The sequence below is a fragment of the Phascolarctos cinereus genome, unplaced genomic scaffold (assembly GCF_003287225.1).
Source record: "Phascolarctos cinereus isolate Bilbo 61053 unplaced genomic scaffold, phaCin_HiC Scaffold_726;HRSCAF=1367, whole genome shotgun sequence".
NCBI classification, from domain to species: Eukaryota; Metazoa; Chordata; class Mammalia; order Diprotodontia; family Phascolarctidae; genus Phascolarctos; species Phascolarctos cinereus.
Window position 1 is genome coordinate 43,959,668 of NW_027556098.1, and position 26,428 is coordinate 43,986,095.

The 26,428-nt window shown below is 37.1% G+C and overlaps 1 protein-coding gene across 3 annotated transcripts in view; it reads right to left on the bottom strand.

Annotated features, from left to right (window-relative positions):
- The window catches only part of SLC37A1 (solute carrier family 37 member 1), a 175,819-nt gene that overhangs the window by 12,289 nt on the left and 137,102 nt on the right, over nt 1–26,428 (bottom strand). For 2 of the 3 annotated variants that reach the window (XM_078146507.1, XM_020973884.2), the window contains 6 exons: nt 22,865–22,913; nt 21,035–21,108; nt 16,636–16,714; nt 13,597–13,694; nt 8,940–9,004; nt 6,640–7,986 (listed from right to left, as the gene is read on the bottom strand). In XM_078146507.1, the coding sequence (XP_078002633.1) occupies nt 7,971–7,986; nt 8,940–9,004; nt 13,597–13,694; nt 16,636–16,714; nt 21,035–21,108; nt 22,865–22,913 (381 nt within the window). In that variant the 3' untranslated portion in view covers nt 6,640–7,970. Of the gene's footprint in view, nt 1–6,639; nt 7,987–8,939; nt 9,005–13,596; nt 13,695–16,635; nt 16,715–21,034; nt 21,109–22,864; nt 22,914–26,428 lie in introns of those variants that run through there. The other variant, XM_020973886.2, reaches the window with a different exon arrangement.

Genomic DNA, 26,428 nt, shown 5'->3' on the forward strand with positions numbered 1-26,428 from the left:
TAGGTTCCACTTGCTAAATTCTAACTTTTAAGGTCTTGTTTTCCTCAGTTAGCTTTTGTACCAACTTTTCCATTTGGCCAATTGTACTTTTTAAGGAGCTTTCTTTTTCTAAGTTGTTGATTCTTTTTTCATAATCTCTTGCATCATTCTCATTTCTTTTCCCAATTTTCCTTCCACCTCTCTTCTTTGATTTTTAAGCTCCTTTTTGAGCTCCTCCACGAGTTCTTTCTGGTCTTGAGACCACTTCACATTTTTCTTTGAGGCTTTGCCATTGTTGTCTTCTTCTGCATTTGCATCTTGGTCTTCCCTGTCACTATAATAACTTTTTATGGTCAGATTTTTTTTTTTATTTTTGCTATCTTTTTTGGCCTTCTTCCTTTCAAATTTAAGCTCTGTTCCTAGGGTGAAAGGGGCACTGTCTCAGGCTTCCTGTTCTAGGGGCTGCAGGCCCCAACTGTTTACTTGGTACTGCTTTTGTGTTGTCCTGAGGCGCACAGGGCATCCTTGTGTCTGGTGCTGTGCTGAAGGGAGGGGTGGAGGGCGGTGGCTGGAGCTGCTGGAGGTCATGGGGTCTGGAAGGTTCTCTGGTGCTGAGCTGACGTCCCAGTGCTGGTGTCTGGTGTGTGCTGAGGCGACTGGGGTATTCTTGCTTTGGTGTGTGCCTGTTTGCCTGGGACTACACTGACCACACTTGGCAGTCCTGCTGCTGGTGGCTGCCTCTTGACCTGTCTATGCTGGGTTGTCTGTGGGGTCCTAGAGTTAGTATCTGCCTGTTTGCTTATGCATCTGTAGGGTCCCTTTCTTTGCAGCTGCCTATTTGCTGGGGGCTATGCTGAAGGATCGAGGTTGTCACAGCTGGCATCCATCTGTTCCCCTGGTAGTGCTGAGGCATGTGGTGGGTCATAGTGTTGGCATTTGCCTGTTCTACTGCACTGGCTTAGGATCTCCCACTAGTTTGCTGAGGTGGGCCTTGCTGCTAGCTTGCTGGGCTGCTTCCTGTCTTGGACTATGTCCCCTTTTACCTGAGTAAGATAGACCTTTCCTGCTGACCTTCCAAGTTTCTTGGGCTAAAAGATTGCTTCACCCCATCTTTTTGTTGGTTCTGCTGTTCTAGGATTTGTTTGGGGGTGCTATTTTATGGTTGTTCGAAGGTGAGTATGGGAAAGTTATGGTGATTTCCTGCTTACTCTGTCATCTTGGCTCCTGGAAGTTTTCACTTACTATATATCAAAAGCCCTAAGCATTGTTCCCTCTATAGAACATTGTATTTTTCGTATTTGTGCCTTTGCATAGGCTGTTGCCTGTTTGGAATAATCTCCATCACACAGAATTCCTAGCTTTCATCTAAGTTCAGCTCATATGCCACCTCCTACACAAAACCCTTCCTGATCCTCCCATTTGTGAATGACTTTCCTGAAATTACTTTGTATGAGCATTTACTTTATATATTTTATATATCTACATATTGTTTCCACCTAGAGGATGTGAGTTCTCTGAAAGCTGGGAGTGGGTATTTTTTTTTTTGTCTTTTAATTTCCTATCATCTAGTACAATCCTTGGCACATAGTAGGAACTTAATAAGTTAATGTTGACAACTCTCTCCTTTTCTGATTCTCTTCCCTTCTCATCCAACAAGTATTTCTTAAGGACAGCCTATGTGGAGGACACTTTGCTAGATGCTGGAATTCAAAGAAGCTTATATCGTCCTTAAGGAGCTTATACACTCTTGGGGAGTGGAGAGAATAGCACGTGTGAACAGATGAGCACAATGACACACATTGTGACACACAACATCCCTTTTAGTGTTAGCATTGTCACCTTCCTAGCTCAGAACTCCATTACTTCTTTCTTGGGTTCCTGTCTTAAATGGTTTTCCTAACTCCAATTCCTGTCAACTGCAGCCTTCTAAGACCATAAGAATGCAGCACAAATGTAAAAAGAGAAGCTGGACACACCTTCTAGGCACAGAAATGCACTGAAGGCAGGATACCAGGATGAAGGCAACAGTACCTGGTCAATCAATGAAGCATTTGTTATGACTATTTTGTGGCTGCCACCATACTAGGTTCTGGGGAGACAAAGACAAAATACAAAAAAAAAAATCCCAAACCTTCAAAAAGCCTGCATTCTAAAAGGGAGACACACACATACACACAGATACACACACACATATGCATGTGTGTGTGTGTGTGTGTGTGTGTGTATATATATGTATATATATATATATGTGTATGTATATATACATATATATACACACACATACATATGTATAAATACACATATATACATACATATACATACATACATATATACATATAAATATGCATATACATAAACGTTTATTGGAGTAGAACTTAATGTGCTGGTGAGTAGATGACTGAACAGATGACTTCTTGCTGGGCCCCACCTTGATGTGGTCAGAGCCACTCTTCCCCAGGTCCTCCTCATGGGAGTTAATTTTTCTCTAATTGTGCTTTTGGCCCTGCTAATCAGAAGAAAGGTTTTGAATTTAAAACTAGGAAACAATAGAAAAGGCAAAGTACATGAGGCAATCACCTCAGAAAGTCAAATTTTCAGCTCTCTAAATCTTTCCTCATTGATACAGTTCATCTCGTTTTGTTTGGGATTGGTCTTTCCAGGTTTTCTTTCCCTGCCTTTGGGAGGCTTGAAAAACATAAATCATTAATAATTCTCTTTTGATTAGCCCTAAGACATGATTTTTCCCAGGAAAGGTCCCATTGGTTATATATTTAAAAAAACAAACAAAATCGTCTTTCTTGGATACTTTACTACCTTTCCTTGGTTTCTATTGCACAAGCACAAACGCACACACACACACACACACACCCAACAGTATAGTGATTAACCATTTTTTTTTCCATTTCAGAGAAGCCATAAAACAGAAAGCACAACAAATTGGGATCAAAAAGGAAGCTTATTTCTCTTTTAAGAAAGAATGAAAGTAGGAGTGAAACAAACAGCTGGAAAGTGCATATTTACTAATATTTTTCTCAGCAGCACAAATTACTCCAATGATTTTGTTTCTGTTCCCTGTGGTTTCCACATTGCTTTCAGGTCTTATCTTTGTTTTTTCCCACCAATTATCTTAATGGTAGCTACAGCACAGTGGTAATCCCATGTTTGGGACCCCAGACTGCTCACACTCATCATCCCTGGCCCTTGCTTCATCTCTACTCTCATTCCTCTTGTGAGACTTCTCCCCACTCACTCTGTAATAGAGGCTAAACTTTTAGTCAGTCTCATGGGTCTTCGGGAGCTTAAAGCAAACATACATTGAAGAGTTCTTTTCTACCATGAAAGAGACCTCCAATGCCTTGCTTTATAATTGGGTGTTGCTAGCAGCGAGGAGGAATAGGAAAAGCCTTATATAGGAGTTGATACTTGAACTCAATCTTAAAAGAAATGAGGAGTTCTACCTGACAGAGGTGAAGAGGGAAGAGGATTCCAGACACAGAGGACAGACAATTAAAAACATGGGTGTGGGAGATGCCGTGTTGGATGTAAGAGCAAATAGTCTAGTATAATTGGGCCATAGAGAAGAGGAGCACTGTATAAGACTAGAAAGGTAGGATAGGCCCAGGTTGTAAAGAACATTAAATGTCAAACAGCAGTTTTTATTTGATCATAGAGATAATAGTGAGTAGGGGAGTAACAAGGTCAGACCTATGCTTTAGGAAAATTATGCCGGCAACAGTGTGGGAGATTGAAGTGGGAAGAGACTCAAGGCAGGCAGAACAATTACCAGACTAGGCCCATGTGACTGGATTGTAGAAAACCCATATGAGACATGTGCAGGTAGAAACAAGATTTGACAGTGGTTGGGGATGACAGTGAAGTCCATTAGAGAAATGAAAGTAAAATGAAAAGAAGTTTGCTAAGTATGAAATGGTGATCCTAGGAGGAACAATGGCAGGGATAGATAAACCTGGGTTGGGACATGGGAGGGTATAATTAAAGTGTTTGGGGATGAGAGATCAGATAGCTGGGGTTGGTGAGAGTTATTTGTTTTAATCAGTTGAGGATTTAGTATCAATGGAATTGGAAGAGTAAGAGGGGTGGGAGTTTGTAACCATGGGAAAATGAGCCAGCCCCTGACACAGCTGTTAATTATTTTGTTTCACCTGCATAAAAGCAGCCACACTGAAATGACTATTACTATCATTTTTATGAATAATATTTCTTTATCTACATGTCCTGACTTCCACACAAGAAATTCTACTCGACCTATGTCCTTTAAAAAAACTGTTATATTAATTGCTTTTGTTTTCACACGGCATTTATTTCTGAATATGCTTCTCTCTGCCCCTTTCCACACTTAAGAATCTTTGCTTATAACAGTTTTAAAGGAATGATGCGTATAAAGCATTTTGAAAACCTAAAACTCTGTATCCATTTCAATTATTGTTAAAATTTCCCCATTTGGTTCTGGGGAAGCAAACTATGAAAATCTGTTATGCTCATTATGCTAGTGAAACATCAGTTTAAGGTTGGCTTAAGTAGATTAGCCATATGCTCTTCTGTTTTTTCAAATTGGTAATACCTTTGGACATAAAGACGGCATATCTGGAGCCAATTTGTTAAGATTAGCTTTGAGGGGAAAAAACAAAATGATGTCTAACACCCACTCCAGTGCTCAGACTTGAGCCTGGGATCTTCTACTGCTTGACTATTTTGCCACTGGACTCAATAACTGATCGAATTCCTCCATGTTTAAAGTTCTTCAAATTATGGTGATCTTGTTCGGCTGGGCAATCAGAAGAGTCCTGGGATTCTTAACATTTTGTGTTACGGACCCCTTTGACAATCTGTTAAAGCCATTGGACCATTTTTAGAATATTTTTAAATATATAAAATACATAAAGTCACAAAGGAAACTGATTACACTGATGCATAGTTATTAAAATATTTTTGAAAAGTCCTCATAGTTTTTAACATACTTTTTGAAAAAGTCCATAGACTCTAGGACTCCATGGTAAGAAACCATTTTGGTTAGTTCCCTCTTGGCTTAATCAAAGAGATTCACATCTCATAAAGGACTACCAAGAAGGGATACCAGTTCCTTGGTAGTTTAGGTGAAAAAAAAAATCGATCTAACATTTAACATAAGGTTTACTTAGCCATAGAAAGAGTATTTTGAGGTGCAAAATAGTTTTTATCCATGATAAAGCACTGATTCAGTTGAGTGTAGCTTACCAGTGGAATTCATGACTATGGTCAGCCCTCTTTCTTAATTTATAAACTGAGGGGGGTTTTTTGGTTGTTTTTTTTTTGCATAATATTTTTAAGTGATTGACATTGTTTTTTGAAAGTTATTGATGTAGCCCTGGTTTACCAGCCTGAGAGAGTTGCCAAGGAGAATCTGGACACTAGAAGCAACTTTTACCCAGAGTATACAGGACTTGGAGTTCAGGAAGAATGGCATGGAGAATCCATCTTGGCCAAGCCACATGGAATCATAATGTTTGGCCTGGCTCGCTACGTGCTTTGTCATTCCTCTTCCTCAAGCTGTGTAGGTTGCTGTTGGAGATAATTTCAGTTGGGAGCTGTAAGCAGTAACAGTGGAAACAGCTAATGGTGGAGTGGGCTGGTGAATCACACACATAAAAAATCTCTGACATTTTTCTTCTCCTTCCCCCATTCTCGTCAGTAAAGCAGCCTTCTGTTAAATGTTCTAATATCTACTTTCTGGTGCCCTTCCCTTCCAGGTAGGAGCTGAGTAAATAGGGATCGAGGAAGGGGACAACTTATCCTGTTCCCCACCAGCTACAGCCCCAGATATTCCAAACAGTTTTGTAATTGCTTATCCTAATTGCATAAAAGAAAGCCAAAACTGGTGGCCACCAAATTATTATTAGCTAGTGTGTTTTATTTGGGAGGGGGGCACAAATGTGGGAAGGGATTTTGCCCTTAAAAAGATCTGCAACAGTTGGAGCTACCTTTAAAAAGGACCTGAAGTGAGAATGGGGAAGGGAGATCCTGAGAGAGAAGTTATGTGTCATCAACATCAACCTAATGGAAAACCACATTAAAGGAAAATGAGCCCCAGAGATAAAAGCCCAAGATTGAGGGTCGGAGAATTTGTCATTGAAGTTACTGAGGCCTTTTGCCAGCTGAGACTTGCTGCTGCTGCTGCTTTCTACTTTGTCCCTGATGCTGCAAGGATTTCTAGCAGCAAACTTAGCTCCTCATCATATCCGCCAAAAGAGGCTATATATGTATGTGTGTATGTATATATTATTATTATTATACTTGGGACTTTTTGGTAATGCATTTGGGCACATTTCATGTGGGACCCGGGCCAAGAGTCTTTTATAGTTGAGATCCTTTTGTCTGTATTCAAGAATGTTGGGAGCTCATTGTTATTGCTACACATACTCCATGTCTGACATTCTTTGTTACAAGTCTGCTACGTGCTGATGCTTTACTTAAATTTAAACTGCATAGCTTTCTGAAATCTAAACAGTTTAAGCAGCTGTTTGTCATAGCCTACACTACCTCTTTTTGGCTAAAAAAAAATTAGGATCCTATCCATGCAGAAGAATATACACTCTTTTAATTGGAAACCATCTGTGATTTCAATTTGAACATTATCAGAGACGCACTTAATCTGGACAAAACTAAGAACATGCAACTTTATTTTGAAGATTATCCCTCCCCACTCTCCCAAATACTGTGGGAAAGAAAATTGTAGGACACAATGATCATAATTTCCCAATATATTGGTTTGGTTTTTAAAAATATTTAAAAATATTTTATTTAAAAGGGATCGGATGGATATTTTGCAAAACCAACCAAGCATTAATAAAAACAAATTTCTGTTTGCTTTAATAAATAACAAAATGCCATTCAGTTTTCTTTAACCTCCATATAACACAATGCACATTTAAAAAATCTACTGGGTTGCTGTACATCTAAAACCAATCTCTACTATTTTATTAGAATGAAAAGGAAAAATGGTCGATGTAATTACAAAGAAACTATGTCGATTACTATGCATGTGAACAAACTAACCTTTCTAGATAACAAACCTGTGAATTTTCCTTTTTCATTTTGCTCATCCTCCTGTATGATTTGGCTCTAAGTACTGAGTAGCAGCTTTAACTGATACGTAGACGTTTTATAGGGCCTTCAGCAAGATTCCAGAGTACTTCTAACAAATGTACACCTTTCAGAAACATCAGTGTTGCTCGACTGGTATTCTCTGGTATGATTCAGTTAGCCATTTTCATTTTATCCCAGCTAACTGGTTTAGACTGCTTTGTTGTTCTATACTAATTTATCACATCAATTGGACAGTATATAGAGAAAAATTGGGAAAATACTTTATTGGGATTGACATGCTCAAAGCTCAGTTTTGATTGAAGCTTGAGGCAACCAACTTTCTTTTCAAGGTTAAGTTAAACTATTGTTTTATATCAATGACCTCTTTACCAATTTTTGGCTATCACGTTTAATATAACATACTAGTTTTTCTGAAAATGACATTGTTTATTGTTAAAAAAATAAACAGATGTTTGCTGTTGAAATTCTTTCCAGCATAGTTTTCAAATTGCTGTTATATTCCATCACTAAGAAACCTGAGAATGGCTCACGCTTCATTTCAGTGCCAGATCAATTCTATACTTGTCTCAAGTTATGTTCAAATAATTGGATGAGAATGAATGTGCCAGGCACTTGGCATCTTTTCCTTGTGCCTTTAACTAAAGTAACTAGTCTGAAGATTTCAGCAGCTTTTACCTCTCTGAGAACTATAATCCTGAGGTCCTGTATGTGCTTAATAAAATAAATAAGGATGTAACATTTGCTTTCTTATCTCTTTCAGGTATGTGTGCAAAATGAACATGGAGAAAGCAAGTTCTTCTAAGTGGAGTTGTTGACATTGTACTGTGTCTTGAATGATTGTTTTTGAATGATGAGTACAGATTCTTCCCCAAATGTGTCTGAAATGGCTAATGTTCTTTAAACCTGCAAGAAAGCGACAATATGAGAAAGGACTAAACAGTAAGCAGCTGAATAATAAGTATATTAGTGGACTGCTCAATAGAACACCCAAATCTTTGTGACTTTCTAGACCATAATTCCTTTTCTGGACTACTATTGGCCTATCTGTGATGTCTTCTCTGGTAGAATGTAAGCTCCATAAGGGTAGGTACTGTCTCACTTTTGCATTTGTATCTCCAATGCTTAGGATAATATTTGGCCTGTAGTAATTACTTGATAAAAGATTTGTATTTACTTATTCATTTGAAATCATAAATATTTTCATATAAATATTTTTACATCAAGCATATTTTCAACACCATATATGCACAGGGGCAGCTAGATGGCGCAGTGAATAGAGCTCTGGCCTTGGAGTTAGGAGGACCTGAGTTCAAATCTGGCCTCAGACCAAACACTTGACACTTACTAGCTGTGTGACCCTGGGCAAGTCACTTAACTCCGATTGCCTCACCAAAAAAAACCAAAACAACCCACTATATATGCATAGTAGAACAGCAGAGAGCATCTCTTTCTTTCTCAAGAATCCTTCCCAAAATATGTGCTTATTGAATAGCACTTTCCCCAAATTCCAGAGCATTATAGTAGTCAGTGAGAAAAGAAGTAGGAAATAGAGAAGTAGGGCTTTGAGAGTTGCCATTTTTATCAAACTATTTCAGCCTAAAGAGAACGACAAAAGCAAGCAATTTTCGTCTAGCACACTTGGTTCATATTTTAAAGAGAAATTGACAGGTTCATGTTTGAGTGGGTATTTTATTAAAAAAGTAGGAGTAATAAATGATGAAGGAGCTACTGAGGAGAGCTTTTTTTTTCTTAGAAAAAAAGGAAAGGTGAATTATGCAAGAAAGATAAGCTAGAAAACTGTTATGAATGATCTACTCGATCATATTAATGAAAAAGATCATGGGTTCTGGACTTACTGAAGCTGTTCTCCGGGCATGGATCTTGTGCAGCAGAGCTCCTTCTGGATGAGGCGCAATAAGAACTGTCCCCAAATAATAAGATTATTAATCCAGTCACAAAAGGCATTCAGAATCTATATGAGTGAGGAAATATCTGGTTCCAAGATCTTAATTATTTAAACAGGTATACTACTTAGATTTAATGATTTTGATCATCAGTTAGAAACTTGTTTCCTCAGACACATTTTTTCCTTTAAAATCTTTGATAACTGTTATTTCCAAAGTATAAGATTATCCCTCAGTAAGTTTTCTAAATAACTGATGAAATGCCCCTGAAAATATTTTTAGTCTGGATACAACACCAACAAGATACTATTTTGATATAGCTAATATTTTAAAATACAATCAGTCCAATAATAGAAAAGTTAGCCCAAGGTAGAAAAATAAATGAAATCAAGGACATTTAAATAGACTGGAATCAAGATTTGTTAAGTGGGGGAAAGGCTAGAACTATAAAGATTTACTGCTAAGATAAATATGGTAAATTCAAGCATTTTATTTAGAAACAGTCATGAGAGCATCTCTAAAGATACTCTCTGTGTTTAATACATTCATCTTGTATTCTTTGGTCCTAGTGTGAACAGCATGCAGAAAAAATTCCCTTATTTATCTTATCTCACATTTGGACATTTGATTTTAAAGAGAGTTGCTTTCAGAAATCCAGATATAGTTAGTAATCAGATATTACACAAAAATAAAATGTTTTCTTTTGCTGAATTGTAATTGAGATACTCCCTCTGCCACCCTCTCTCTGCTCTCCTCCACCTCAAATATTTGATTACCACTACACAATTATCACCCAGCATTTATGGGGTGACACAAGCCCCAAAATGACTGCCGACAATGCTAGTTTCTAAGGATGCAGGACTTCCAATCCTTTGCCCTTTGGGACCTTGTGGTGGTTATCATGACTAGTAGGAAAAAAAAGGTGGAAAAGATAGTGGTGGCAAAAGAATAATCTACTAAGCAATGGGATGCTGAAATGTATGTTTCCTCAAAGGCTGATTTTTGCCATCCCAAGCATTTGTTCTATCAGCATCTGGGTTTTACAGTCAGCTTAGGATCAATGCCCTCAGGAACAAGAATTGAACTCTGGGAGTGACTTTCACAAACCAGCGTACAGGATTCATCTGGTAGCATTTCCTCATTTAAAGCTGGAAGGAACTTGGTGGGACTGGCATTATAAAGGAACCTAGCTAAGTTTGAGCTTATTCTACTTAGAGCACAAGGTAGGATAGGGGAGAGTGTGCCCCAGAAGTGTTGTGAGGAAAATGTTTGTCCTTTCATTCTTGTTACTTCTTCAAAGTAAATATCCCTTTGTAAAAGATAGGGGAAACAGCCAGGAGGCTCAGACAATCGCTGAAAAAGGAGGCTCTTCAGAACCACTCAGCATTACATTAGAACTCTGAGAGGAAGAAGCAGTCAGCCTTGCTAGGGATGGGTGAAGCTAGAGTATACTTGTCTCAGAAGAATGAAACAATCCTAGTTAGTCAAACAAGCAACTGTTAAACATTTGCTATCTATGCTAATTGCTACTGGCATTGTGTGGGCATAGGGGTGAGAGTGCCAAGAGAAAGTAGCAGAATTTAGAGAGAATAAAAATGCTTCCTTGAACTCTGTCCCTCCTATTAGCAGGTAACTGCAACCTAAGACAGAATGTTAGGGGAAGGACCTTCACCACAGGAGCATTCATATTCAGCTCTAGTAGGCACACTAAAGACTTGCTGGCATATTTGTAATTAGTAGTTTCTCATTCAAAAGTGTTTTATTTTCCTCCTTAAAAACAAAGCAAAATAAATCTTTCTTCTCCATATGTGATTATATTTTCAAGCATGAAGCCAGTCTATGTTGCAAATTACGTTTGGAGAGGTTCTTTGAGTTAACACAATATTCAAAGATAGCTAGAAAATTCCCAACATGTATTTGAACCCTTTATGTAACTAGAGTATCCAACATAAGGAATATATGCATACTTCCATCCTTAGGAGGGCTTTCACCACAGTTGATTGTAAGCCTTCAGTTCCTTAGCTGAGAATTGCTGAGTTTCTTTGGCCAAAACAATTCATTACTTACTGGCCAACTCTTTGGCAGATGAGACTATTAGTTAGGTTGGTCCTTCGTTGATAAGATAGAGATTCCATCCCTAGGGTCACACTTACAACCTTTCCATTAGAAAAAGGTTTCTAGAGCCAGCACAGCTCTAGAAAGCACAGACCATCCCCACAACACAATGAATCCATTCCAATGGGAATAGAGTGGAAGAATTTACATAATAATACCTGATACTCATATAATCCTTTATAGTTTGAAAAAACATACCACCACAACTCCAAGAAATCGATAAAGTAGAGTGTAAGTGAGAGGTGAGTAAAGTATTATGAACATTCATTGGAAGAGAGAGCTCAGGAAGTAATCTTTGAAGGATTTCAACAGCAGAGAAGTGGCTGTGCCTGGGCATGGTATCCCAAATACAGAGAATAAAATGTCCAAAGGGATGAAGGTGAGAAAGTGAGGTAAATATACTGTGGACTGAGAATAATATAGTATAGAGAATATAGAGAAGGTGGTTGTATTAAGTACATCTATGGCTTGAAAAGCAAGCCAATGCCAGATCATGGAGAGCTTTAAATGCCAAGTTAAGGATTATAGGATTGAAAGCTGGAAGGGATATTAAAGCTCATCTAATGAGTAAATGATAAGAGTGACAAAGTCCTCTTCTTTTTTCTTTGCCTGCATTAGAAGAGTATCTGATAGCTTGGTGCATAATAAATTCCTCTCTTTCCTGCCTGGAAAACTATTCTGCAGACACAGTTTCACATCCTTATGAGTGCCTAAAGAATAACTGGAAGAGGCTGGGAGAGAAACATGACTGTTCCTGGAGGGCAGTCACTAGTCATCTTCAAGTGTAATGTGTTCAAAACTTGGGAAAAGCTTGAAGTTTTAGGACGTTCCTCACCAAGAGAATCCTACCTAACGCCAGGATGATGTATACTGACCATACCATACCATCTCTCTGCTCAAAACACTTTAATAACGCCTTACTGAGTAAAATTAAAACACTTTGGTTTCATCTTCCACCACCTGGCAATAATCTGTGTTTCAAGCCTTCTTTCTTGTTGTACCACTCAATGTACTCAAACTACTCTGTACTGTGCTACTGTTCCCTAAAATACTCTCCTGTCTTTTGCTTCTATCACATTATTCCCTAAGCCCGGAATATCCTCCCCACTCTCTCTTCACCTGCTACATTTTTATCCACCCTTTACAGCCCAACTTAAATGCTAGCTCCTTCATGAAACTCTCCCTGATTCCCCAGCCCTAATCCCTGTAATGACTGACCTTGTCACCTTGGATTTTACACAGGAGTTTGTCTTGAAACTTTAATACTTGCCTCCCATTCCTGAGTGTTGTCATAGCCTATGAGTTTTTAAGCTCCATGAAATCAAGAACTGTCTTATGGAGGTTGGACCTCTATTCCAGTCACTTGCACAGTGCCTTCCATACTTCCTTGACTCAAGGAGCTATACACAGGCTGTTCCCTAGAGTCTTAGCACAAGTTTAAGCTAGTTGAGGCTTAAAACTGCACTAAGACTTTTGGGGCAACTTATATAATGTTGTTGGTGAGAAGACACACTCTATTGATTCAGATTGCAGGGCTGTTATAATTTGGAAGCTTGTTAGATCATTTATTATAGGATTAGAGATGTAGAGCTAGAATAGAAAATACCTTAAAAGTGATCTAGTCCAATCCCCTTATTCTACAAACAAGGAAACTGAGATGCAGAGAATGACTTGCCCAAGATGATACAAGTAATAAATGATAGGTGGGGGTTAAATCCAGGTCCTCTGATTCCAAGGCTTTCCTATCAGTGCCCCTTGCTGTTTCCCATGTTAATGCGGCTTTCAGAGTTTGCTCCAGCCAAATAAATGAATCACCCTAGCAGGGGCGGGGAACCTGCAGCCTCAAGGCCACGTGTGGCCGTCTAGGTTCGCAAGTGTGACCTTTCCATCTTGGTTAGTAACCCCTGGGTCCTGACGTTTGATGGCACAGCTTTTAAGAATTGCTGAAACATAATGAAGCTTTAGAATGGGGGCAGCTAGGTGGTAGAGTAGATAGAGTACCTGTCCCAGAGTCAGGAGGACCTGAGTTCAAATTTACCCTGACAATTGTCACTTACTAATTGTGTGACCCTTGGCAAGTCTCTTAACCCCGATTGCCTTGCAAACAAACAAAAGCTTTAGAATATAAGACTTTAGTGGAGCTCTGTACATAGCAGGCCCTTAACAAATATCTGTTGAATTGAATTATATTTTACTGTGAATTAAATGGGTGAATACCCTTACCTTTTCATGCTAATTTGTAGTCTGCTGAAAACTACTCCACTGAATTTCCAGAAGCTTGGTTTAGAGAAGGTTGGACTTCAAAAGTTTAATTTTCATATTAAACGGTCACCTCTATCAGTGTGCCTTGAATTATTATGAACAATATAAAAACTATACATTTTATCTGTGTAGAGGAGGAAATTGGAAGTCTGCTTGAGGCTTGAACTACAGTATTCAGCTTTATAGGGGTAATAAAGTTCTTAGCATCTTTAAAAACACAGGTAGGACTTACCAATAAAGCAGTGGCATCTGCTACCATCAACATGTAAAACACATTGTTCCAGCCAAAGGGGGAGATAAGCCCAGCTAAGAGAGGACCTAAGGCAGCACCTGAAGTCATGAACATGGAAAAAAATGAATTTTTAAAGATAGTTACTTTCAAAGTCTAATATAAATACTTTTACTCACTATTCACAGTTTAGAAATTACAAATTCTGTGATAACAGGAAGCAGAAATAGTACTTAAAACTGCACTAGACTGATATTTCCCAGTATCAGGAAACCATATGGCACTTTTATGATTCACTACGAAGACACTAAGTTCTAATTTGTGGTTAGAGAAAAACTTGGTCTCAATCTAAACAAAACATGACTAATGTACTTTATAACACATAATAAACAATGAATTACTGTGAATCAACTCGTTTTGCTACTATAGTACATTTCAATTTTAATTTTTCCTTCTTTTTTGGCCTTTTGGTTGCCATTTATAGATACAAATGACTCATGACTAAAGAATAATTATTTAAGACACTGTGGTAAAGAGGTCAATGTGGTTTTCTCATGAAATTATTTTTCATACTTTTAACTGTAGGATTGTTATATAACTTTAAGGAGACTATAAAGATATCAACAGTTTCTTGCTGTGAAAAGAATCCTGGATCTGCAGATAGAAGACCTCAGTTCCAATTCCATTTCTGATTCTGGGCAAGTCACTTAATCACTCTGGGCTCCAGTTTCCTCAACTGTAAAATGAAGGGGTCGAATCTATGGTAATGAAAATTGGCTATATTCAGTTATCAATGCTGATACACGGCCCCTTACTTTTAGGTACTACTTGAACTCAACATGAGATACTCTAAGAATTCCTGCTGCAAGTGGGCTTCATGACCCATGTTCTGAATCAAACACTCGTAACATCTAATTTTGTGTTCTATCTACTAGGTTAAGAATTGTATTTTTGGAGGCAGCTAGATGGCACAGAGCACCGGCCCTGAGGTCAGGTCCTCCTGACTTCAAATCTGGCCTCAGACCAAACACTTGGCGCTTACTAGCTGTGTAACCCTGGGCAAGTCACTTAACCCCAACTGCCTAAGCAAAAAAAAAAAATAGTGTTTTTTGTATGTTGTGTATGCCAGCTGGCCTTCATAAGATGAATATGAATTTAGCAAGCTAGGAGGATACTAACAAATGAAGAACAAATTCTGAGCTAACTAAATTCTTATTCATACTGATATTATCAAAATAAGCTACAAAGCCACTTGTATGGACAGATATGTTAAATATCACTAAAACTTAGTGATTTACTTGTCCTAAGGACTTCTCCCCAAAGACTCCAAGAAAATACCCTTTGAGAATTTTAGGAATATTATCTTCTTTTTTAAACAGAGGAGGAAAATCACCAAAATCTCTCTATAAATTCAAAGGCACTTTCTATCAGTATTGAAATTTAAGAATCATTTTTTATATCAATAATCAGTTCATTACTTCTTTGTCGACAGCATCCAAGTAAATTGCTTCATGATCTTTGAACAACTGTTATATTGTGTTATCTATGTTAAAAGCTGCTATCACCTTCTGAAAACGGAAAGTAAAAATTTTGTCTGGTCTCAGTCCAGATAAAAATCATTTGTAAAATCCAAAACCCCCCCACAATTTACATTTATTTCCTAGTAGATTGCTCTTGTGCCTACTTAGGATGGGGACTGGTGCCAGAGGAATGAATGTAGATAATGTACTCTATCCATAAAATGAGCAAATTGCAGAGAAAAGCAGAAACAACCTATAATGAGAAAATAATAAATACCACAATATAACCATAGATTGTATTTTTTCAAGAATTTTTCTACCAATAGAAATTCCATAGTATTATCTTGTACTTGTGAGATTTTTTACCTTTTTAATATTACTATTTCTGTTGTTCTCACATGTAATGCTACTATTTTCATAAGATCAAAACAATTTAGCTTTTGCATTATCATTCCCATTTTACAATGGGGGAAAATGAGGCTCAGGTGCTGTGACCAGCTCATTGGCTCATAACTTTTGTTTCTAAGACTCAAAACTCAGTTTCCTAACTCCAAAATTGATGCTCTTTCTATTATACCCTGAATGTGAAGTTATCTTATCAATATTCTCTAGTTTTTTTACATAATTCATAATGCTGTAGTTAGATGTCTACATTATCCTTTCCCCACCAGACTACAGAGATGATAATTATATCAAGGTCCTTACCTATTGTCGAGCATTCCAATCTGCCCATTTCATTTAGAAGCATTTATATATTCTGATTTGATAAACTATTATTTAGCATCAGCAAATAGGTGCCATTTTAATTTAGGCGAGTTTCCAGCAGGAAATATCCCTTTTCCCCAAAGATCTCCATAAGTTTTAAACCTAAAACACTTAGAAGAACATTTATATACAAAAATAATACCCTAACACTAATTCTTTGAAATAGAGATATTTTATTTAAAAGTATACAAAAAGGGCCAAACATTTCTTGGCCTGATAGTCTTTTCCAGAAGAAAAAGACTTAATGTCTTTTCTATACCTGCAACTGGTTGCAAGTGGAATTGAGTCGAGAGAATATGGCTGGTTCAATGACAATTCATTATTACTGGAAAAATCACATGTTGTATTGCTGGTTGTTCAACTACAAAGACTTGTACCAAAAACAACTAGACTGATAAGTACATTTGCTTAATTTACTTTGAAAACATTGAATTGCAAATGGAACAAAAGAGCCTCCTTTTTTCTTCCCTCCCTTCCCTTCTCCTCCTCCTCTCCTATCCTGCAAAAAAGAGTCCTACAAACTCCAAACAAACAAAAAGGACCTCAACTAGAAACACCAAACAAAAATGATAAAATGTAGTTCAGAAATCCATATTTGTGTATGAAAGTACAGCATATTATTTTTCAATAATGTCCAATGGGCCCTCCTTTCTCAATTTTACTTAGTTCTCATTATCTGTGAAATATCACATAAAATAGGTATCCCACAGAGCCACTATTAGTTACTTAAGTTTGCATGTCTAAAAAGATGACTTACCTACAGAGCCAGTTCCATCAATGATAGCTGTCACAGTGGAGAGGGCTTTGGAATTCCCCTTCAAACTTTTATGGGTACCCTAGAGTAGAGGGTGGAAATAATCTATCTCAACAAGTCATCACAAAGTGTGTAGTGAGAAACAAACCAATACTCTCAAAACTTGCTCCTGCCTAGAATTTCTCGAGGCACTTTGCCTAGACCTCTACTTAGAAGTTATACTCCCCCTTGTATCAGAGTTATTTATGTTTATGTTCTGTCTTCCCTATTAAATGGCAAACTCTTTTAGATCAAGGCCAGTGTCATCTCTATTTTTGTAACCCTAACACAATATCTCAGATACAGCAGATGCTTAATAAATGTTCATTGCATTGAACTGTGCATATAAATGACTTTATGAAGGATAACACTGCACATAGATATTTTCCATAATTTTTGGAATTCATTTGACAGCAAAGGAAAAGTTCAAGCTTTTAGTCAGTCTAAAGTTATCGAAAATAGCAGTTTGTTCATCTAAATGGAACTCTTAAAATTCTTCCATTTTGAGGAGGAAACAAATTGAGTTTTGAGGAAAAAAACATAGTGTTCCAAATATAGGACAACTACGGAACTTTTGATAGCTGGGTTTAAATATGCTGAAAGTGCCAAATTTCATTAAGATTTCATATCTGTTAAGTGAAATGAAGTTAGCTTTTATTAGTGACATATATAATATGTCTGCAGACTGTAAAAAAGAAATACTGGTTGCCAAATGCTAAGAAAGGTGTTGTCTTCTCATTAAGCAATGACTAAAAGGATATTGCTATGAAACCCAGAGTTCAGTTTCTAATATCAGGAAGCATTAAATGATAACCAGTGGAAAAAGATAACTACCTGAGAAATCCAAAATTTCAGTTTATAGAAGAAGAGTGAAGAAATAAAAAAGAGTAAAAAGTGAAGTGAAATGAATCATTAGGACTCCTCACTTCTACTCTGTAGCAGAGAATTATCTTTTTCAGGGTTAAAAAATGCCACAATTTTAAACTAACTGATCAAAAGAGATAGACCCCTTTTTCTAGAAGCTGTTCTTTTTGGACAATTTCCCTCTGATACTCAAATGAATTCCCAAAACCCAGTAAAATTCTATCCTTTTTCTAATTTGGATTGTGAATTGCTTTAGATGTATTAGAGCCTTTTACTAGAGTTCTACTCCTTGCAAATGGATCCTTTTATTCTTATTTTTCTATTTTGTTTTCTAGTTCATTCCTTCCTATGGTTGTCTCTCTTAGCATTCCTTTTACTATTTATTTTTCACTCCTCTCTCTCCCCAACTTTAGCCATACCCATAGCCTTTTTTTCTTATGATTTTCTACCAATATTTCTTTTCCCTACCTCTCATCTTCCCTTTCTCCTTTCTTATTTCCTTGAATCTGCCTTCCTTTCCTCTACCTTCTCCTTTTCTTTCCTTCCTCTTCCACTGCCTTTAGAGTCAATTAGACAAATTAGGAATGATGAGGGAAGAACTGAGAGAGCTAGTTGCTGGGTGGCAGAGTGGATTATGCCAATGCTAGAGGACATAGTTATCACTGACTGAAGAAATGGTGAGGTCATTTGTCATGGGTTGAGGGAGGAGTAAAGGTGGCAGTTTCAGGCCCTTGGGCAGGAACCAAAAATGTACGAGTCAAAAGAAAATGAAAGCAAGTGATTCTTATAGAAGTTCTAGTAATGAAACAGAGACTGGGACAAATTAACTTTCACAATGAAATCTCCCAACAGACATGTAGTCCATCACCTTCAGAGAGAGATATTCAAATAGAATACAGACTTTGGACAATATGGGACACTTAAATATTAAAACAAATAAAAGCAAATGAGCTATTAAAAAGAAAACTATTTATTGCCCTGGCATCCTGCCTTTCAAATACCTATATGAGAATCTTGTTAAGACTGAGAGCCCTTGGTGAAGGTAGATATTGATGTGAAGGAGAAAATGGCATTTTACAATGGTTTACAATTGTGAATTAAAAGAGTAGGAAGACACTTTTCAGATATTGGTGGTGGTTTTTTGGTGTGGCAGTGTGAGATCTGGTCCTTGAGTAGATTTATGACTAAGCATGGAGAAATTATTGAGTGAATAAAGAATAGGAAGAGAGGGGAGAAGGAGGGAAAATGAGATATAGAGACTCAGCATTGGATATGAATCACTTATTAAGTCTGTACATGAGGGTGAGAAAGAAAGGATGCCCAAGTGAAGGCTCTTATAGCCAATTCTATGTTCAGAGTGAGTGAATGGATCTCAAGATATATGGACTTGGAGAGAGGGTTCTAGGATGAAGTAAAAGCAGTCATCCCTTGTCTATCCAGCAGCATAGTGACAATGACAATAGATCCATATCAGCATTGCAGAACTTCAGGCATGGAAGGTATAGATCTCTAACTGGCAGAGCTGTAGGCCATAAGTAGTCTCTGCATGGGAAAAGTAAATATCCAGGGAGAAGCCAACATGCCCAGAATCTAGGTGTGATCATAATTAGATATAAATTGCTTATGAAGATGAAGTCAAAATAATCAGAAATATTGCAAAAGAAGTTTTTGACCAGGGTTATGAGAAGGGTGGAGGAAATGACTTAAGGAAGTCCACACATTGATGGATAAAATCCCTGTGTGGGTCATGTTGCCTAATTTCCCCAGATAAGGCTCATTAGCTATTAATTTTGAGAGAGCAAGATGGAGAATCTGGTTCTTTTAAGGCAGTGCTAGCTGGTGTTCAGAATGAACTTAAACATGTCTGCATCAAATCACCTCTAGTTCCTTTCATCAGACTTAACTTAGATTGAGCAGTGCCTACAATGGAGGACATTATAATGGTAAGAAATCACTAGGCTTTCTAAAGGGAATTCAAGGAAATATTCAGGTATTTGGATAGGATTTGAGGCAGATGTGGCAATGTTGAGTATCAAGCAGAGGTGAAGTTAGGATATTTGAATGACATTAGACATTTGCAAGCTATTTTAGTCTGGAAGGGACAGGGGTTCTGATTAAAATATTCAAGTGAGGGTTGGGCAATAAATGTCCTATGACTGCCTCACAAGACATCCTCTCCTGACAATCAAAGAAGTCTGATAGATACACCCATCCAGTTGGACAACAGATTACAATTTTATAGGAGCAAAGCATATGACTTGAAGAACTTGGGGTCCCTGGTCAGGCAGTCTGATCTAGAGCCAATACAACTAAGGGCCCCTTGGCATGAGCATGCTGTAAGACACAGATACTGGTCATTAGTGATGTGGAGCCCATGTCCCATTATTTCATTTGTGCTTTGAAGGCTGGGCTCTGGATAGGAAAAAGCAGTAGTGGAAGTGGCTAAAATAAGGACCTGTATCTCCATCAGTCAGTCAAAATAGTAAGTTTTAAGAAAAGTGGAAAGGTAGTGAGGGACAAGTTAGGAAGGGCTTTGAATATCAAACTGGATTTTATATTTGATCCTGGAAATAATAAGAAGCTGTTTCAGCTACTTAGGCTTGGTCAAGTCCATTTCTGCTCTGGTGGGCCATAACAGTACTGAGATCACAAATTCAGAGTTATCAGAGGAATGACACTGTCAGTATTTATGATCAACTCCTAATGGTTGGGGTGAGGTATAGAAAGCATTTCAGCAACTTAACTGCCCTTCATGGAGATGGGGAATTGGGAAGGGGGGATATGGAGTACCTTTGTGGTTGAGATAGGTCACCAAGGAACCTTTGGAGCTGTGATGGCTATGTCCTGACAGTTGTGGATTGACAGTTTTTACTGACATGGTTTTGATTCTTCCATGGTTTCCACAAGGGAAATGAGGGCTCTTGAGAGAAGCCAAAGAACTCAAGAGTCTAGATGTGAATATAATCAATGAGAAGCAGAGAAATGCTCGAGAGCCTGTATGAATGGATCTTTGTCACATCCAATCTTCTTATCTTTTAGGGACCCCTTCCCAGAAAGATACCTCTCTATAATAAGATCATGAAGGGGAGTCTAGCCTTTGTTTGTGGAGTACCTGATCTATGGATGGTGAACATCAGTCTCAAGTGGTTGGCCATTCTGTCCATACACACAAGACAGACAACCAGGTTTATTTTGTACAAATTTGTACTCAGAAATGGGCGATTGACTTTGAACACTCACTTCATCAAGCCTAATATTCCTGTTGTAGAAGATGAAAAAAATCATAACTTCTTTCCTCTTTCTGCACTATGAAGTTCTTATGAGGACAAATGAAAAGACATTTATAAGTTCAAGGTAAAAAAAAATAAAAGGTAACTATATTTGTTACTTAATATTCTGTTAACTATATTTTGGGGAAGAAATACAAAACTAGTATATTTCTCAAATCCTAGAAACAATTGAGATTCAGCAGTTGTCTGAGATGCACAGAAAAACTTACCAAGTCAGCAGAGACTGCAGTTGTGATCAATGCATAAGGACCATTGACAAGAGCTCCACTGATAAGAAGCATAACTGGTAAAAATCAGTAAGAATAAATTAGAAAATAGGGGGAAAATACTTTTCCCAATCAGAACCTACATGTTTGCAATAATTCCCTAAGTTTTCCATTTTGGCCTCTAAGCTGCCATATCTAGCATCCAGTATTCATTCTCTTCAGTGTAGTTGTATGTTATGTATTACAATCCAAGTAAGAGAAGGATTATCTTTTATCTTTGAAGGAATTATAAGGATTTATATTTGGAAGGACCAAATATATTATCTTCCAAACACATTTCATAAAATCATAAATTTAGAGCTGAAAGAATCTTAGAAGTCATTCAGTTCAATTTCTTTTTACAGATGGAGGAAGAGGCTGAGTGAGGTTATGTGATTTGACCAAGGTCACCAGTCTAGTGTGTTTCAGAGGCAGTCCTAGAACCCAGTTCTTCCTGGCCTCAAGGGTACCTTTCTTAGCCACTATAATATATATTTTCAGTTATTTCACCTATCTTTTCAAAATATTTTAATTCTCATCCTGATTCTCAAATGATAGTGTCTCTGAATAGTCTAGTAATGTGAATACTTGCTTAACCCTTTACCCTCCTCCCATGACCCAACATATTTGTTTGGCATCTGAAGGTTTTCAGAAGTTTAGGGTTTTATTAAAATAGGGCAATCTGTAGCAGCAACAGAAAAGATAATGTAAATTGTATGTATTATTTCATTATTGCATATTATTCTAACCACTAACTGCTATGACAACCTAGTGGTAGAAAAATCTAAGGGACACTATGTGAAAGGGACAAAAAACCTTTTAATTATAAATAAACACTTACCACAGGCAAGATTGCAATAATAATTTTGAGCATCTTGACTTTTCTCAACTTCATTCTTGCCAGAAATTAGGCTGAGTTAATAGGACACTATGTGGCCTTTTGGAAATTTGAACATTGGTCAAGCAAGGTTACTCAGGGATATAACATCATGTGATTTGTTTTTCAGAAGACTTTAATGACTCTTCTTTAATAACAAATCATAAACATCCATTAAATTTCCCTTTTAGGAACAGAGGAATATTTAAGAAGTGACTGAAGCATAATTTGATATTGTTGCTTGCAGAAAGTTAAAAATAGCTTTCTTTTTATATAACTGGCCCAAAATGTTGAGTATGAACAGCATACAGTGGATTGGAAACTGATGACAGCAATAGAAAGAACAAGACTTTGTGGGAGGCTTGATTCTTGATGAAGTCACACCCTGAGGCTCTCAATAAGCATGGCCATGCTCCAGGAGCCAAATGATGCACTAATTACACTAACTGCTATAATTCTGACCTCCCAAAACTTGCCTTCATATACAGCATTGAACCACAGGTGAGGAAGAAGCCAAAGTAGTGTTCATATTTCTAAGTTTACCTTTTTGACTTTGAAAAAAGTCAGTTTCTTCTTTAAATGAAAAAGTATCTCTACTCCACACTTCCCCTTGGCCACCTGACACTAAGGATTTGTAACTGTTCTGAACTATGTTCTATATATACACTCTACTTTCATAATCTGTTCTAATACTATAGACTTCCAACTCTCACAGTATGACTGAATTTGGACGTGAATTTGTGTTGCCTCCCTCAACCTAAAGAGAAACAAACAGGTTTTTTAAGATCATCCTCTACCTGCATTGTTTCCTTGTTTATAATAGCTGGATTTTGTATTTTGAAAGTCTTGCCCTCCCATGTGAACAACACACCAAACTTAAGAACAAAGCTTAGGAAAAAAACACATAATATTCTCACCTATTGTGGCTTCTAGGCCCATTTTACTGACCATGGAGAACATATAGAGCTGCCAAAGTTAAAAAAAAAAAGTCAATGTTATTTTATGACAAAGGAACAGAATTCATAATTAGAACTGCAAGAGAAGAGATAATACTCAATAAGATTACCATTTTTAAAAAATGTATACAATGGAACCCTATCATGATAGTTAATCATTATATAGATTTACATATAGTAGTTTTCCATTCAAGAGATTTAAGTTCAATAGTGGCTCTGCCAGTTGTTATCTGTGTCACCTTGACAAAGTATCTTCAAATGGGGATAATGATGTTCATATCCCCAAATGTACTGGATTTTGGCTTAAAATATAGAAATAATAGAATCTTGGCAAAGAAGGGAATATACCTAATAAGGACCAATAAAAATCTATTTGCCTGGAGATTTGAGGATACAAAACCTAAGAAGAAAATCAGCAATAAAATCCATGGCTTTGGATATCTACATACAACTAGAAGACTGGATAAAGTCTTTATATAAAGAAATAACTTTTAGGAAATAGAGCTTTCCAAATGAAATGGGCTGCCTTGGAAAGTAATATGTCTCCTTGCTCATTGGACTCCTTCATGAAAATGCCAGATAATGCAGAAGTCATTTTCATTTAGGTTCAGGTTGGACTGAGATTCTGTGATTCTGAAATGAACAAAGGATAGGAATTCACAAAAAATAGAGATTACAATGTGAGGATGCAAATTTGATCTCACCGATTTCACTTAGAATTGGTGGGATGTGACTCTGGGCTGTAATATGATTCTGGGAGTACATACATTATTTTAAAAAAACACAATAAATAAAGGGGACAATGGAATAGCATTGTATTTTAAGAAGATATTCTCATGTAAGGAAATCCAGGAGCCTGAGGTGACAATTATGATGAACACTCGTGTAAGAATCAAAGGAGACAGAAACAGAAATCATATTGTTGGAATATACTGTAGACTACCTAGACGGGAGGAATTAGATAAAGAAATTAAGAAATAGATTCCAATTGTGTCACAGAAACATTATTTGTAATGAAAGGGACCAACTATCTGGATATTTGCTAGGACTCTCTTTTTCTCTGAAAAAAGCAAAGCAGTTGTTTTGCTTTAATGATATTTTTATTTATCAATGTATATAAAACTTTAAGGTTTGCAAAACTCTTTACATATTATGGAAGTTGATCCTCCCAATAACCTTGTAAAGTAGGTATTATTATTATCACCACTTTCCAGGTGAAAAAAAATGAGGGCTGAGAGTTATCCAGTGACTTTCCTAGCTAGTAAGCACCTGAAGTAGGGTTCAGTCTTCCTGACTCCAAGTTCAGCCTTCTAGCCACTGTACCACCTAGTTACAAAAACAGAGGAAGCAACAAGGGGAAGAACTATTTCAGTATAAGCTCTTGCTTTAGAACTGAAACTTTGCTTTTTAAGTAAAAATGTTCTAAACTGTGACTGCATCTGACAAGGTATGTAACATTCTGCCCTACAGCTGGACCTTATTATACGCAGCTAGGAGGAATTGGATAATATAATTGAATAAATAATAGGGAACTCGGAATGAAGCAAGCACTCCTTTGATTTGGTGATAAAAGAGGTGAAAGGTGGGCACTATCTGAGGTAAACCCTACATTTTGGGAGAACAGTTTTAAAAGCGTTCAGAAAAAGGATAGGTAGAATCTAATGGCCTACAATTTACTATGGAGTTTAGCAAGAGGAATGAGGAGATGTTAAGAATGAAATTCTGGAGACATAAACAGAAACCATTCCAATGATGAGGAAAAAGGAAAGACATCTTGAAGTCATCAGTGTGCCTCCACAGGGAACACTGAAAAATTTTCAACTAAAGATCTTTAAGACATGTATAAAAGATACAAAAAAGAACAGATAGCAGAAAATGAATACAAAATGACATAGTCCTTTAAGAGCAATATTGGAATGATTCATGTATCCATGGATTCGTTCTGCCCTAGAGCTAGACCTTATTATAACCTTATTATACATTATATGAATCCATGGATTCAGTCAAAGGGACACACTTGAGGACCTAGAGAGCCACACATGACCTTGAGGCTGCAGGTTCCCCACCTCTGACTTAAACTATGTTGAAGAAAAAAAATGAATCGAGAAAAGAATAAGAAGGATGAGACGATCACAATGGGTGACCATAAAAAGTCAGAGAACTTCTTAATTTTTGTTTTCCTTCCATTATTTTTTCTTTCTGAAGAGAAAGATTGTTGGATTGGGAAAGATACATGAAAGATAATTGACAAAGTGAAACCAAAGATACACAAAGAGATAGTAATAACTAACTATCCTCAATGAGTTCAAGCACCAGCCCAGATATGCCACTTACTAAAATAAGTGGTGAATATGGTTGCTAAGCTACTGATATGATCTCTATAAAATCATGGAGAATGTAAGAGGCACTACTGATTGGAGCAGGGCAAAGGCTAGCTTTTAATAAAAAGGAAAATGGTGAAATATATTTATTTAAAGGATTCTCTTTTAAAGTCCCATTCTGATTAGTTAATGTTGAACTGAGGGTGTCTCTGGGTTCTTGAAGGCTATACTATCACAACACAAGTTCTGGGGGCTATAATTAAGCCAGAAAGGCTTTAAAAATGGCACCAGTGATATGCTATGTGTGTCTTGTCTGTCTAGCTAAGTTTCAAGGGCTCATCATCAGGTCTGCTACAGGATGATGAATCTTTCAGTCACACCAGCTGTCAAAACTCATGTACTGCATGATTTCCATCTATATGTAGGAGCTGTGGTATGTAGTAGTGGAAGGAATCTCTCCGTCATAGAATCCTGAAGTATTAAAGAATTATTTTAAAGACTGGATATTTACAAATGGAGTAGTGATCCCTCATTTCCAGCACAGTTTCAAAGAACAGGTCATGCATGCCACACAATGAATTTCTTACTCTAAAAAATAAAAATTTCTTCCTTGTATTTTCTGTACCTTTCAGTCAATTCAGTCAATTTTATATGAACCATGCCTGGTGGCTTGCTTTCGATACATGTGTCCATTATTGTCATTAAGGTTTTCTAGGGATAGGAAAGTATTTGATGAGTAGGAAATGTAAGAATGGAATGTGTAATCTTAACTAGGATACTTTGGTATATGAAATCTCTTTTCCTAGTTGCTTAAAGCATTTTTTATTCAACCTGGAATCTCAGGAGCTTTCTCAGGAAACATATTTTTGAGTATGTTACACTTGGACTTTTTCTCTGGTGGGTATCTGAGAAATATATCCATTAAATACGGATTGTGTTGATTAAATATGGAGACACACACACACACACATATATGATTTATAAATATATCCATTGAATATGGATGGTGGTTAAATATGTCCATTTGCACTATGGTTCCAGTATTTTGGGTCAATTAAAAAAATGGTTTCCTGAAATAAAATATTCAAGTTTTTTGTTTTCTTATTTTCTTTGAAGAGTCCAGTTTTTTGCGGGACTATAAATCTATCCTCTATTTCCCAGATCAGCTTTTAACAAAAATAGTGTGTAGCTTATGTGTTCTGAA